The sequence below is a fragment of the Carassius gibelio genome, chromosome B25, assembly GCF_023724105.1.
Source record: "Carassius gibelio isolate Cgi1373 ecotype wild population from Czech Republic chromosome B25, carGib1.2-hapl.c, whole genome shotgun sequence".
NCBI classification, from domain to species: domain Eukaryota; kingdom Metazoa; phylum Chordata; class Actinopteri; order Cypriniformes; family Cyprinidae; genus Carassius; species Carassius gibelio.
In genome coordinates this window covers 13,653,362-13,669,846 of record NC_068420.1, presented here as the reverse complement: position 1 = coordinate 13,669,846, position 16,485 = coordinate 13,653,362, and the positions used below count along the sequence as shown (strand labels likewise).

The 16,485-nt window shown below is 39.4% G+C and overlaps 1 protein-coding gene across 1 annotated transcript; it reads left to right on the top strand.

Moving 5' to 3' along the window:
- The first annotated feature begins 1,283 nt into the window (after nucleotides 1-1,283).
- LOC128013701 (very-long-chain 3-oxoacyl-CoA reductase-A) lies at nucleotides 1,284-16,031 on the top strand. The gene is made up of 11 exons (XM_052596839.1): nucleotides 1,284-1,587; nucleotides 9,334-9,380; nucleotides 10,204-10,279; nucleotides 12,073-12,180; nucleotides 12,518-12,582; nucleotides 12,672-12,716; nucleotides 13,051-13,085; nucleotides 13,547-13,628; nucleotides 13,989-14,054; nucleotides 14,710-14,859; nucleotides 14,948-16,031. The coding sequence occupies exons 1-11, from the start codon at nucleotides 1,410-1,412 to the stop codon at nucleotides 15,053-15,055; spliced, it is 960 nt and encodes a 319-aa protein (XP_052452799.1). The 5' UTR covers nucleotides 1,284-1,409; the 3' UTR covers nucleotides 15,056-16,031.
- Nucleotides 16,032-16,485: the final 454 nt, after the last annotated feature.

Genomic DNA, 16,485 nt, shown 5'->3' with positions numbered 1-16,485 from the left:
TCGTACCCGCATGCATGTGTAAGTCGATTAAAATGTGATTTACAACAGTTCACGCTGTATTTTCACATGTTGTTCAGCTGCATATCTACTGTGTTTACATAACCATCCTCTCTTCCGCGTTACTCGCGCAGAGAGTTCTCGCGATATTTCGGCGCAGCGCTGTGTGGTAGTTGTAGTTTCATGTGGAGGATGGTCACCGTTTGAATGAATAGAAATAATAAGCTTGTTTACATTATAAAATAAGCAGAGTTTGATAAAAATAACGCTGTTCAAATCATCTTATCTTAGGCTACATACGCTATTCACGGCGTAAAATATCAATTGCTTCTCATCCAATGACGTATTGCTTGTTACTTTGTAGAACTGGTGGTGCTAATGTATTACATTACGTTATTTTCTACTCGAGTTGCTTTATTCACATTATTTTCAATGATTGTTCTAATATGACTCATACTACAAGGTTAATTAATATCATGCAATTTTGGCTTAGTTTTTGCTTGATTATGTATATATCCATATATAGCTAAGCATTTATGTACTGCATCACTCTGTATGTATCTATGTATTTATAAATACGATGTCTTTGCAATGTTCAAAATACATGAATGGTTTTTATGTTGTGTTTTACACTGTGAAAACAATCGGAATGTGTATTCAAGAGGTTTTATTTCATTCACGAATGTTTTATGTGCTTTTGGAAACGCAAACATGGTCAGGAAAATTGATAACTGAGTCATACATGGGCCTATCGAGCTAAAATGCAGTAAATAAGCTTGTCTGTCTGATTTTTTCCCCAAAGTATGACTCATTTGTGTGACAGCGCTGGTGAATGAATGTGACTGGGCGTTCATGTCGACCAATAGACACTCAGTGACTGTTCAGAAGAGGCGGGACAACAGGAGCCCTCGTGGCCAATGAGCAACAAACTTCATTCATAAAATAGTGTGGGGGTGATCGTTGGAAGCGTGGGTTTGGAAGTTTCGTAACCCTGACTGAAACAGAAAAACCAGTTCTGAATCACAACCAATGACATTATTTGAATGGAGGTTACCGTAATGTTTGTCCAATCGCTTCTCACTCAGAAGAGTTTTCGGTCCGCCCCATTGAAACGGGCAACCGAATGAATGAGAATGGGCTCTTTGTGATTGACGTGCACAACAGCCAATCAACGGTAAGTTGCGGTTGACGGACGCGAGTTTCGGCCAATCAACAATGGACGTGGGCTCGCATGGGCGGCGACGGTGTATGTGGGAGGTGTGCACTTAAATCTGGATAGACTAGTATGTTAGAGGAGTTGTAGGGGTGTGATGCCACAACCTGCTTATAAAGGGGCGCACACACTGAAGCTCTAACGCAGTGCATAACGACTAATTCTGCAGGTCATTCACCACACACAGCCAGCCGTGGACATGGAGTCGTTTAACGCGGTGGAGACGCTACAGCCTGCCGAGAGAGCGCTCTTTTGGGTCGGTGCACTCGCCACGGCCTCGCTGGCGCTGTGGCTGCTGTACAAGATCATCACTGGCTTTAGGATATGGGTGCTGGGAAACGGGGATCTACTGTCTCCCAAATTGGGGAAATGGGCAGGTAAGTTGAAAGACATGCGTTGGGAATGAGAGCTTGTGCTGGCAGGACATGGGTGGGATGAATGCAGTGCGCATTTGGCGCAGCCTTAAACTAAATAAAGATGAACTTCATGGATTTGGAGGGAGGAGGGGCTCATAATTTCAACTTTTTTGCGCAGCAGATGTAACGCTAATTGAAAACATTTCTGTCAGCGTTTACTAAGAGCGAACGTTTATCACTCACGCACATTTGTAGTCGCTAGGATCAAGCAGACTAATTGAGGCGTTAGTATTTTACGCGTATGGTCAGCGGATGAGACGTGTGTCTCAGGTTGACTGATTGCGCCATACGTTCATATATTATGCGCAGATAGCATGTCACTCTGAGTCATTGAGGTATTTCAGCCTGACATTTTTAAATACTATATATTCGGTCAAATATATGAAAATAGACTAATTGGATTAAAGTTTATAGTTCCAAACCATTCTCAAAATCTCGCATTTTATTTCAAATGCATATTTTATTTTTTATAATTGTTGTTGTTGTTTTTTTAAACAACCCTTTATTTATTTATTTTTTCGGCTGTTTATCATTTGTCGCATTTCAAGTTTTTCCTGAATCATATGTGCTTGGCCTGACCCAGTTATCCAGTTTCCCGGATGCGCTTACAACAAACGCGCTTTTTCTCGTCGCTTTGGCAGGTTTCGTGGGGGGAATGTCGCTTAGTCTTTGAGTAGGTGTCTTTTTTTGGCCGGTGTCGTCCGCTTCATCCCCTCACTGGGGCACTGAGGTTGGTTTTGGCAACATGACGCAGTTTAAAACGCCAATCTTAATTATAATGCAGGTCCATACCACGTGCGACATGTGAGGGGAGATTTGTGTGTGAGCAAATGTTCAAAAGCCGTGAGGTACAGCACGAAAATTTGCTCCTCACGCAGTCGCACTTTCAACACTGTTACTTCAAAACTCATGACACACTGTTAAAGGTTTTGAAATGGCTCATCATGCCGAGGATGTTGCCTAGGCAGCAGGTGCACTGTTCAAGGCCCCTAGCGGTCAGCTTGGGTAGTGCACATGCGATGTGATTTGAGGGGCGCAGTGCTTTCTGTAGCGCGTGCGATGATTCTATTTATTTAAAATCTATTTATTTTAAATTGTGTTTATTTATAAAAGATGATTTGGAAGCATCGCGGCTTAAATTTTTTGAACTGACAACCCTTAAGGTTTTTGGGTTATTCTCACCCGTTTATAAAATGTTCATATATCGCTAAAGTAAAAGTGGCCATTTTTTTCCCCCTCAAAGCCAGTATTAACTGTTTGATATGCTTCATACAGCCAGTTACAACTTGCATCATCTTGGAAGAATGTTGTTTGACTTGTTACCTGCTAAATGTATGTCAAAGGTGGCTGTTATTGCCACATTTAGTGCCATTTATCGATAAATGCAATATTTAAGAACCAATTAAATGTAAAAGTGGAAAATACTGTTAAATATTAATGACCAAATCAATTATAGGTCTTTTTAGACCTCTGTTGCATAGACGAAGCCTAATTATTGAAATAATTGGATATTTTTCCACTGTAATTATTTTTTAAGACAGTTAAATATATTTTTTGTCAACCTACTCCCATTACATTTAATATAATTTGATATTTTGCTTGACAACTTATTTTGCTTTACAATTACACACACACAAAATAAACAATAAAGTAAAATATTAATAGAAAAAAAAATGCATCGATATATGCGATGTCCTCCCAATCCTCTTGAATTAACCCTAAATGATCAAATACATGTATAATCACAATTAAAATTCGGGGATATTTTGCAGTGAAACATGAAAGGCACATTTTCCCAGCAGGTTTTGCAAGAATCATCCCTTTGCTCGCTAGATGCCACCACTCCCTTTCACGTTTTGAACCGTTTCCTTCGTTCATTCTGTCAGTGTGAGGTCAGATATGGAGGTGATGAATGCCACTCCCAGAAACTAAAAAAGCAGGGTACCAGTCAGACTCGTTCAGATTAACGTGTGCTATCGCTCACAGGTTGGGGTGAATAAGTGGTGATGGGAGGAGGAAACTAGTTCCCCTTCCAGCCAATCCAGAAGCACAGGTCTTGTCAGGTTGAGCAAGACTCTGTTTCCAGATCTCGAAACTCTTTCCACGTCGATGTGAATGTAACTGCTGGTTCCTTGACACGTTTGCAGTCCCCCTCCTCTTCCCCTTCATCTTACAGACTTGTTCGTTTGCATGTTGGCCCAATGAGGTCACATCATAAGATCATGTTGTTTTGAATGTATAATGTGCTGAGTTTGCAGTAACCTGAAGGTGAGTCATAAAGAGGAATGTATGAAGAAAAAAGGCCCTGTGGTGTGTTCCTGTAGCAACGGGCATCCCTCGCCTGAGTCGCTTACTGGAGACCCCTGGTGTCTGTCTTGGGGACTGCACCGCTGTGGTAAAGGTTATAAGCCAGTGGTTTAGATATTGTGCATGATGTTCTTGCAGCAGTGGAAGCACAGGCTTTTTTTAGACCATTGTTAATAGTCCTATGTGGCTTCTCTCTCTCTCTCTCTCTCTCTCTCTCTCTCTCTCTCTCTCTCTCTCTCTGCATTATTAAATTATACATATTACTGAGGAAACCCAGAGCAGCATTCTTTTATAAGGAATCACAGATGTGTTAACGAACAATAGAACTATTAAACCTTAAATGAGTTCTATGACATCACTTTTTTTGACAATAAGCATCTGAGGTTCATTATCAGATCTCATTCTGATGATTATTGCATGTCTGAGTAGCACATTTCACCTCAAAATTAAAAAGGACATTGTTTGTCAAAAACTTGTACTTTGAAACACGTTTTCAAAAAGCCGTTTTCAGTCCCCAAAGCACAGTTGTCGTATAAATGAACAGGCAAAATGCATAAAAAGGTTCCAGTTTTGAGCTGAAAACGTGGTGTAACCTGCTCCTCAGACGTGTTCTCAACTGGTTTAGTAACATTCGCCTTTTTCAGAACACTTAACTTTGATTGTTGAGGAAGAGACTTCATCAACACCAGCAACATAAATTCCATTACGAAGCACAGTCCATCAGTGTGTTTCTGTATGGGTTCAGAGAGACTTCCTATTGTTGGTCCCCAACTAGCAGGTTGAGTTTATGTTGGTAGTTTATGTGTCTGGTGCAGTGTACTGTTGGCCTTTCTCTGTGATGCTGACCGAACAGCGCGAGGAAGCCAGAATTAGAGCTCCATCATCACCCACCCACCCTTCCCCATCTCTCTTGTCCTCCAGTGGCTCACTTCATCCTTCCTTAGAACACTAAATGTGTTTGAGAATCACAGTTATGTAACAGAGCTGCAGTCATTCATGGGGATGGGGGCGATTGTGTCACACAAACTTGCTTTGACATTCAAATCGAGGAGTTTTTCCGTTTTAAAACCCGCTCCTAAAAAGGCCTTTCTCTGTCCGGGTGAAACTTAGCAGCATGTTGACTTGTTACAATACAGCTAACACTCGACTTTCTTGTTCTTGCTGATTAGCCCATTCATGCTAGCTAAAAGGGGACAATGTGAATGAAATATATTCCCCGGTGCGTGTGAGCGAGTGAACGAAGACTGCGCAACTTGTGAATGTGTGAACCCTTGTGTGCGGTGAATGATGACAGAGTGTGACTGGCTCTTGTGTTCAAGAGGTGGGGGGGCTTCAAAGGGAACGCCGTTCATGTGACTAACACGCTTGTTGCCACGTGCCAGAACTGAGGATTCTGGGTAAAACTGCTACCCCCTCCACCTCTCTCTGTCTAAGCCTATCTCCATCCTCCATCTCTTGCTCATCCCCTCTGTCTCCATCACTAGGAGCCCCTCTCCCCCCTCCCAAATCTGTTTGTTCGCTCTCTGCGAGCCCCCACCCTCCCTGTTCTCTTCTGTCACGACTCTGCTCCATTTATTTATTTATTTCCTGGAAAAGGAAATCTTCCATCTGGCGTTTAAACGTTACACTTACAATTCACATCCCATTCTGACCTGCTATCGTGAGGCATGGCGTGTAGCATACGTTTAATTGGATCTCGTTGGCCACAGTTTTAATTCGGTTTTAACGAGAGAAGGCACTATTTGTGCATTTTAACCATTTCAATACCATTTTTCTTGTTTGCTGTGTGCTAATATTCAAACACAATGTGAGATTTGGAGAAAATGAGAAAAGTCTACATTTAATCAACATTTGAATTCAGGTTCTACCAAAAAATTCACTATTTGCACTCATTTTAATGGTTTAGATCCTGTTTTAGCTTTCTTTTTGCAATTCGCTATTAAGCACAATATAGCTGCACGCCTTGAATGAAACTGAATGTTCTCTAGTGTCCTGAATAAGCCACTCATTTACAGTACTTTTACCTCAGTTGTCTGTGACAGGTGTTACTTTTGCACAAATTTAACAGCAATGCGTTTTCTCTAGCATCTACCTCAAAAAATATACCAGCTCTATGTTTGGATGTTTAGAATTATTTCTGCCCTTTTCTGTTCCAATTAATTTTTTGCAAGGAGGAGACTGTTGCGAGGAGAACCATTGATTTTTCACCTCTTTTTTTGGCAGGCATGTGACTCTTTGCTGCTATTTCTGATATTGCACCCTCTTACCCCCACATCGTTTTTTTTCTTCTTCTTCTTCAATCCACCTTTATCCGAGTATAGATGCTATTTTGGGTGCTGAACTGCTCTGGTGTGTGGTTTTTCCTGCAGGCCACGTGACTGGCTTGTGCTATTTAAAGCACTATTCTGCTTTGGGGGGGGAGGAGGAGGTGTTAGCATTCTGCAGTGCCACCGAGCCAAAAACGGGAATGGTTCATTCATGGAGGGAGAGAGAGAGGGATGTGACAGATTGCATACAGTAGCAGTCTGAATGTGGACTGCCGAATCCCTCTTTTTAATTACACTACACTGGTCTGTGTTTTTTTTTTGGAGCCCGAAAGCACTGTTTTTGTTCACGATTGTCCTCTGCAAGCATAAAATCCCTGTCCCATAAGAACCGGTCAGCTTTCTCTTTTTTTTTTCCCGAAGGCTCTACAGTGAGCTGGGTTGCTGGGGGGGATGCAGAGAGAGAGAGATTGAGGGTGAGCGGGCAGCATCTTGTTGGTATTCAAGTGCTGCGGCTGTTCCAGACGAGGTAGCTATTTTTACTCACTCGGCTGCTTTTTTTAGCGCTGGAATATTGAGTCGGAGGAGGGCCTGTGCGGCTCCGTATTTCTGAACGCACTGTTCGTGAACATACTGGAGCACGACTGCTCGTGCCATCTCGCTGTTCTGGGCCTATTTTTATACATTTGTTTTGTGCTTTTAATAATGTTCATGCCAACAAAATACTCACAGAAGTCTCAAGCAGCAGTGGCTTTTATACTGTTGCCGCTTACATGCATCTTCATGGTTTGCTACAGATTTAGGTGTTTCTGTGGGATAGTCTTGGGTTTTGACAGGCGGTGGTTTATTTATGATCATAGATCATGCATTAAAATCGTCTCTCAGTATGCTCCCCAGGTATCTAGGTAATCTAGATGTTGATTAGTCTTGGATTATGTGTCTCATTTTGTTGGTTTATGACTATAGCGATGGATTGATGGCCCACTGTGTGGCTGAGCCATGTTCTTGTCCTTCCATGGAATTCTGGGAATGGTCCCCAAGCCCTTCTCAGTCCATGTTTGAAGATGTACATGCACACTCTCGCAATAAACTTTAAGCTTGGAATTCCTCAAGTTTAGGGAAAATGTGAAACCGGTGCCATATCTTTTGTGAAATGTGACCCCTTGCATGACATCTTATCTCATTTTTGGTGACTTTTCTAGAGGAATGTTTCTAACAATGCTTCCAAGAGCATTTTACTGTTTGTTCTCACTTTTCGAAGAATTTGTGACTAAATTTGGATGTTTTAATCAAACAAAGGAAGAATGTACAGCGTTTTAGACATTCACAATGAGTTTTGTTCTTCAGCCATATCCTCACAATCTCTGCGAATATTCAGTGGATAGTTCAATAATGTCATTTACTCACTCTTATGTTGTTCAAAACCTGAATTACTTTCTTCTGCAAATCACAAAATATGCTAGTCCTATTTTGAAGAATGTTTTGGTGATCATTGATTCAGTTGTATGGACACAGACGTTCCTTGAATTATATTTATTCCACAGAAGAAACTAAGTCATATAAGGGCGAGTAGATGACTTTTCAAAAATAATAGTTTTTTTGATGTGACCCATCTCTTTATGTAGATTGGATGCGCTTCATTCTTAAGATGAATTTAAAAAGATGATCTTGTGAATCACTTTGTCTTTTGTTCCTTCTGTCTTTCGATCCAGTGCTCTTACTCCCGTTGTCGTGCTCTCTCACTTTCTACCCACATCTGACTTTGCGCAGTCCCCCCCCCCCCTCTCCCTCTGGTTTCTATTTTTAGCAGCCCCCAGGATCCCTCCTCACCCCTCCTGTGCTGTCGTGCTCTACAGACGTCATAACCCCCCCCACACACACACACTCTCCCCCACAGCCCTGTTCTTGCGAATGACCACTGCCCATACCACACTTTGATCAGCCATCACACATTGTGTCTTAATGCTCGCTTTTTGTATATCTATGTACGTTTTATAAAACAAGAGCATCATGGGATATTAGTAATATTTAATACTCTGTGTCTGGTCAGACTACAAGCTGTTTTTAGGTCAGAGTGAAGTGCTATAGAAGTAAAAACAAAAGTCATATTTCTAGGTGGATTTATGGTCACTAAAACATATTTTGCTTCTCAGAGGATGGTTGTAAATGTGAAGGCTGTCATTTCTGTGTCACTAGAGTCCCTAAATGTCAAATATGACTGTTTTCGAACATGTCTCCCATCGGAAAGCCACACCCCCGACTCGCATCACTGGTTGAGCCAGTGTTGCTGGTCAGAATTTTTAAATGACAAAATGTTCTTTAAAATGCCTTGGAGTCACAGTTTTTATACCTCGAGGAAATCAACCAAGAAATGGCTTTCATAAATTGTCTTTTTTTTTTTCTTAATGTGTTTAAGCTGAGATATACAAGCCAGTGTTGCCATGTTGGGCTTGTTGTGATTCTCAACAAATGCTTTTAAATGCCACATGAAGTAAGTTTTTACACTTTGAGGACATTAACGTAGTAATGGTTTTAGTCTATTGTTGCCTTCACATGTTAAGCTAAGAGTATTTTAAGATAAAAAAAATTATGCATTGTAGTTTTAAGAGAATCGTTGTGTTGAGTGAAATGAGGCTGAAGTAAATGATTAATAACCTCTATCATCTGCCTTTGTTTGAACTGATAGCTCTACCTTAGGCCCATTACTTGAGCCGGTGTTACCATGTTGAGCTGGGGTGCATTTCCCAAAAGCATCATTAGCTACCTATGATGGTAATTTCCACTGAACTCTATTGATAACAACAGAACTTGTGACCATAGTTTGTTTTGGGAAACGCACTCCTGGCTGGGATTCTCAATGGTCAGTACTCATGTTTTCATGGAAATCAACCTACGAATTGCTACTTAAAACAGTTTTTAAATAATAAGCTGAAATATAGTACTTTATTTTTAAATCAAACCCTTTAATGCTATCTTCACTTAGATGGCAGTTTGGCAGGTGTAGGATAGTTTTGATTTGAACTCGGCCTATCGGAGTAAACTTTGCCCAAATTTACCATTTGACAAGTTTTTGCTAAAATGAGTAATTACGCTGCCGCAAACACTGATCCTGCCTCTTTCTTTCTCCTTTTTCCAGTTGTGACGGGAGCCACGGATGGGATTGGGAAATCCTATGCGGAGGAGGTAAGGGTTTCTCTTCTTATTTATCTCTTCGCTCCACGGAGAGCACAGTGACTCATCACAAGACAGAGGTTTCACTCTGAGGCCATGAGAAGGAGGGTGACTAGAAGACTGCTGGTGGAAAAAGACCTGTTACCTCACATAACTCGTACAGTTAAAAGCTGTTCTTTCATGTCACTGCTCACTCCTGAAATTAACATTCAGCTTTGTATTTAACTTTTTTCATAAATGTTAAAAGTAAAGAGAGTAATCCACATTTGTGAAAAAAGAATTACTGTCTTCAAACGGGTTTCCCTCAAACACTCCCCTCATTTGTCATTGGTCTAACAAACAAATAGCCCCGCCCCTAAACTCATGTCATTGGTTGAGCCACTGTTGCTGTGCTGGGCTGGTCGGAATTCAGAAAATGTTTTGAAAACAAGTGTTTACATTTTTGTTCAGTGAAATCAAGTAACTTCTAGCTTGCTTCTAGTTGTTGTACATATTAACCTTAGGAAAGGACATTAATTAGATTTTGTTATCTTAAAAATGATATTTTGTCAGTGCTAATTGTCTGTCAGATATTATATGGTAATATCCAACTCTCTAAAAAGTTATGTTGATACAGTTGAAATCAGGTTAATCCATATTTAGTTGTAGAATTGTGGAAAATCTGAATCAAATGTTCAATACTCCAATACTAACTCAAGTATGCTTTTTACCATGAAAATGGACAAAGAAGCTGACATGGGCCACTTTTATGAGATGTTTTAATGGCAGCTTTTAAATGCTTTGCAATGTTTCTGTCACAAATGAGGTGATTTAAACTATCTCCTCTTTCTCTCAGCTTGCTCGGCGAGGATTCTCCATGATGCTCATCAGCCGTTCCCAGGAGAAACTCGACGACGTGGCAAAGTCTCTCGGTCAGTATTTGGCCATCTGTGTGTGTGTGTGCAAACCGCAGTGCTCATCTCTGTGAATGACAGGCAGTCCTCCTGATGTTAATGAAATTGGGTTTATTTTTAGCCCTGGCCTAAGAGGCAGGGTGGGGGCCTGGTTCACTGACTGGGTGGAGAGCTGATGCAGCCTGGCAGGAGTGCACAGTCAAAGGTCCACGCCAAGCTCCAGGGGTCATGCACGAAACTTCTCAGAATGGGGCCGAACCACTGTTTGCCCTCTGTGTTCCAGTAAATGTGAATTCTTTAGATGCTAGATAAATGCTCAGATGATGTACATGTTAGCATGAAGGTTCTTCAGTCTGTCACTGGTCCTCCGAGTGCTGTATGGCCAAACATCTACCGTTTAGACCAGTCAGACGTGTAAAGAATCACAACCGATATTGTTACCCGTACAATCAGCTGAAATTAAGTTTCTGTCAATCATTAATTTGAGGCATTTGTTAAGGCTTTCATTGTAAAAGCAATTTCTGCTTTATCTCTTCATACGCGATGAAACAAGCTAGCCTTTGTAATATATCAACATATAATAGTAATTAGTAAAGTTAATTTTGCGTGTTGTATTAATTTTGCAAAGTACTATTATAGTATGTACTAATATTTTTAATAAGCTATTTGGGGGGTTTTTTCAGTTAGTTTGTATGGTTAATTATTTCTCTTTTTTTCTCTTTTTTTTTCATCTACTGAAAATGTAATATTTTAGTTGTCAGTAGTTTTTGATTTTATATGAAATTATAATATACTAAATAATAATTTATTAGTAGTATTACTATTTCCTCCCCTTTAAAATTTTAAGGTGCTTATGCCTTTTTTATTTTTTTCTTAATTTTCAATTTTTAACCCTCCATTTTTTTCTGGTATGAATGGAGTATGACAGGCCATGAGGTTGTGAATGGGAGATATTTCTGTACACATCTGGCCTCAGTGTGTGCACTGAATATAATGAAGTAACAATGCCTTGCCAGAGTTTCTTATCTGCTCATGATCAGCTCTTGAGAGCACCCAATTTACTCAAACACCCTGTCAGGAATCATTTAAGCTCATAAACCAAATGGTTGTTTTTATAAGTATAAAATGTTACTATAATCAACTTTTAAGCGGTCTTAAATGTAGCCGCTTAACTGCTGAGGTTGGAAGGGGAAAAATCCCAGTCTGCCGTCACCACAGTCGTGCTGGCATCACAAAACGGTGAAAGCGTGGGGAGGTTATGGTCACGAACCAGAATGTAATTTGCCAAATTTGGTTCTCAAACCTCACATTTGCATTGATCGAACACTCCAAATGGAGGATGAAGTCACCCAGAGCAGTATCCCACAAGCCCTCTGGACAAAAACAAAAGACTTTGGAGCTGATTTATGTGCATTCTTGTTCTTAAAATAAACCTTCAATTAATAAAGCGCTTCTTGCTGCGAGACCTTAGAGGAATTTTCCTCTTATAACTCACTGGAACAGTGTTTAGACAAATGAGCCTTTGGACAATAAATTCTAATTGCTGCAGGCACCTCAAACAAGCAGAGGAGGGGAGGGGAGATGTAGGAAGTTCCTCTGACAGCCTTTCTTTGGTATGCAGCGCCCCCTGCTGACAAGAAATCTGTGTTTTGGTGCAATGGGCAAAGTCCCAGAGAAGTTATTTTTAGAACAGTAGCAATAGCAGGGATGCCTGCTCTCGGACAGAGTTAGTTTTCCAATGCCAATATAAGGTACTATTATAACTATTATTATTATTATTATTATAAAAATTTAAATGTCTCTGTTTACAGAAAGCGAATATAATGTGGAAACAAAAACCATCGCAGTGGACTACAGTAAGAATGATATCTATCCTAAAATCGAAAAGGGTCTTGCTGGACTGGAGATTGGAGTCCTTGGTAAGTGTGTTTTTTTTTTTTTTTTTTACGTCATTACATCTTGTAAGTAACCCAAACCTCAAAGTTGTCGGAAAGCTGACACGCACGCAACTTTCATTCACGATTCTCTGTCAGTGTTGCTTTGAAACCTCATTTATTTGGCCTCATCTTCTCAGAAAGGTTTTTTTTTTAGTTCACCTGAAATCGTGATAGTTTTTTTTACCATGTCGTTTAGCGCTCGCGTCTCATTCCTTATGCTTTATCGCCACCTAGTGGTGATTCTTAAAACCTGTTTATTTCAGAAACTAAATCATATTCAACCACATCTAATTTTCAATTTTTGTCTCTTGTTTCATAGTGAACAATGTAGGAATCTCCTATTCATACCCTGAATTCTTCCTCCACATCCCTGATTTGGAAAACGTGAGTCATTTCTTTGTCTGAGAGGGAAGGTTTAATCATTAGTAGCCATTGTCGTTTAGAAATATTCACCTGTTAATTTCCTTTCATAGTTCATCACCACCATGATCAATGTCAACATCACCTCAGTGTGCCAAGTAAGTAGACACAAACAACATACTGGGCTGATGAAGCGTTTCAGAATCTGTCATTTTAAACATTCTAAATTGTAAAAGTTCTGCAACGTGACCGCTTTGATGTGCTCCTTCTACTGTTGTACCTGTTCTCTCTCCCTGTGTTTTGCTGATCTCCACCAACGCTCCCCGTGTTCACCACCCATGCCTTCTCTCTCTCTCTCCCTCTCTCTCCCTCTCTCGCTCCTTCACTCCCTTTCTCTCTAATGCAGGAGTGAGATATTAGTGTTTCAGATTTTTTTGTTGTTGTCTCAAGTCATTTTGGAGCATGTGAGAACTCGTTTTTTTATCTTTCCAGATGACTCGTCTGGTGCTGCCTAGAATGGAGGCAAGGTGAGTCCTGGTGTTTGATATAAAAACCTCTTTCCAGCATCTTACTGGAATTCCTAACACAGCCGCCGTCACTAACAAGGAATTCAGTGCAGCTTTTAAAAACAGGGTTTTTCCTCCCCTCCTGTTCTCCGCACTCTTTGTGTGAAATTGAAAAGCAGCAATGCACTGATCCCATTGGCTGCTGCTGAGTCACGTGCAACTCTGGGGCCAATAATGGAGCTGGGTAAATTGTCCAAATGGGTCCAACCCTCTGCACTCCCCAGCACTCTGCTGCAGCTGCAGGGGTATTGCATGAGAAAGCTGGTGCCATGGCAACACACATGGCGACCATCATTAGACGTGTGTTTTGAAGTACATTGGGTGACGGTGGCTTTCAGGTTTCCACAGCTGGATATATACCTTATTTGATGCCAATGTCAAATGTGATTAGTTGAAATAAAGTTAGCTTTTTTCCATTGCAGAGCTAAGGGTGTCATCCTCAATATCTCCTCTGCCAGTGGCATGTTCCCCCTCCCACTCCTGACCATCTACTCCTCCACCAAGGCGAGTGTCTTCACAATATACTTCACAGAGATACCAGTGGTCATAATTATGGAAAAATTTTTTGAAAAAAAGTTGTTAGTACTGAACAATCTAAAGTGAAGTTATTAGATTTATTTATTATTTGTATCAGTCGATAGTGGGTATTTAAAAGTGCTTATTTTCATTTGCTGTCTTTTAACGCTCGTTTAAACAGAATTTGATGTACTGTAATGTTATGATGCCTTAATTTACATGTTGCATTTAGAAAATATTGGTTTTATTTTTGGTCTTATTTTTTTAGGTTGATTTTTATTTATTATTATTATTATAATATTTTTTTTTTTCTTTCTTTTTTTTTTTTTACTTGTCATCCATCTACAGGTTTTTGTGGACTTCTTCTCACGTGGACTTCAAGCAGAGTACAAGTGCAAAGGGATTATCATCCAGGTGAGAGAACCAGCATTAAATTAAATGATTGTTTTGTTTTTTAAATGCATAATAGTTCAAAAGTTTCAGGTCAGACTTTATTTAAAATGTTAAAAGATTAAAATATATATATTTTGACCTTTCTATTTATCAGAGAACCCCTAGATAAAATATGACTCTTTCCATCAAAAATATAAAGCAGCACAACGGTTTTCAACCTTAATAATAATAATAATAATAAATGTTTATTGAGCACCAAACAAATCAGCAGTTTAATTCTGTAATTATTATTTTTTTTTAATATTACAATAAAAAAATTTATATTTCCATGTACCATTACTATATACAAAATATTAGTATTTTTACTGAATTTGATTAAATGCGTTCTTAGTGGGCATGAAAGACTTATTTCAAAAACATAAAAAAATCTTAAAGCCCCTTAAATTTTTTTTAATGGTAGTGTTAATACATCGTCAATTACCGAGTTTTTTTTTTTTATATATATATATATATATAATATATAATTAATGCACTTTATACAAAAGTAGAAATATAGAGAAAAAACATAACTGTTTAAATGAATGTTGTTTTATAAGTGTGTAGTTTACAAGTGTACAATTTGTGAATATTTTTCATGACTATTTTAGTGAATAACATCAAATCTTTCTGTCACCAGAGTGTGCTGCCTTTCTTTGTGGCTACCAAGATGACGAAGATCAGGAAGCCCACCCTGGACAAGCCCACCCCTGAACGCTACGTAGCTGCTGAACTGACCACAGTGGGACTGCAAGACCAGACCAATGGCTATTTCCCTCACGCCGTCATGGTGCAACAGCCTAAATGTCTCATCCAGCGCTGTTTTATACAATCACTGACCGTTGTCACCCTAACCTTCTTATCTTTGTGTCCCACAGGGCTGGGTGATCCATGTTCTGGCCCCCATCAAGCTGGTCCTCTACCTGGGCCTCCGCCTGAACAAGTCCCAGCGCGGCGGATACCTCAGGAGAAGAAAGCTGCGATAGGTTGAGGACATTGTGTGACGGAAACTAAACTGGATGAGATGTTTTACAGAACACACGTACTGAGATTTGAGATTCACTTGGAGTCGTTTTGAATCTCACATCTTTGAAGTGCTTCCTCTTATGTAATGTATTTGTTGTGTGTTAAATGTTGTGCATTTTTTTTTTTTTTGTTCTCTTGGGATCAATATCTGGACATGCTCACGTTCCACAATGACTCATTATTATTGACTTGTTGCTGGTTGCCAGAAATGGAGACCAATCTTCTTTATAGGGTGAGAGAAGTGTGTTGGGAGGGTTTTGTGTCCACTGCTGTTGTAAGCAGAGGGTTATTTATATGGTGATGGTGTTTTATTTATTGAATAACTAATTATGCATTTTCTTTTTATCTGGGACTATCTGTTCACACTCCTGTTAACTTCCAATCACTAGTTTGCATTCGTGCCTTAGACCTTCTGATTAGTGATAAATGGGTGCTGGCCTTTCTTGTTATTAATTTAACATGCAAATCTATAGTGGCTATTTTTGAATCTTGTACTGTATCAATATAAAACCAAAGGTCTGATTTAAGTGTATTTTTGTACATTAGTGTACCTGTCAGAATTGGGTTATTTAAAACCTGTGCCTTTTTATAGGAATATAAAACTTGGTCACGTTAATGAAAGGAGATCTTCCACATGTTTACATGATTTTCTCCACTGAAGACTTAAAGGTATGGTGGAGTGTCACCTGTGTGTCTTGGGTTTCATCCAAAGCTGGATTTGAGGAATACCTCCATATCTTAGATCTCTGTATGATTATTTATGGACCAGTGCCAGTCAAGTGAAAATGTCCAGGTGGTTAATCCTCATTAGTCGCTCCTGGTTTAAAACTTGAATGTTATCCTTCCAGACGTGTTGAAGAGTGGAACACCACGTGCTGCTTTACTGATGCCTGACAATCTGAAACATGGTTTGTTAATAAAAAAATGATTTCTGTAGTGATTTTGTATTGGTCTTTTTTTGTTGTTGTTTTTTTTAAATAAATTTTATGATGCTGCCTATGGTTTTGTGTCTTTTTGTTGGTTTTAGGTTCTAAATGTTACAGAGATTTATAAAACGACTGGCCTTAATTCAACACTAATCTCTTCATGTTAAATCATGATGGTTTAACATGTTTTAAAGCGTTCTGATACTTTTTGTACTCAAGGAAGGCAGAAATGTATAGATGCATGCTGTTCTTATTCTTGAAACATTACATGATTTCACATATCCTTTCACGGAATGGAACACAAATACCTACAGAATTAAGTTTACAAGGAAATTAATTTATCCTAAAATAAATTTACGAATGTTGTCAACATTTTCATGAGTAACTAACTTAGCTTTTTTTCTCCGTAACTGTAACGTGTTACAGCTACGTTTATTTTGTAAGATTTGCTGAAATCTATATTC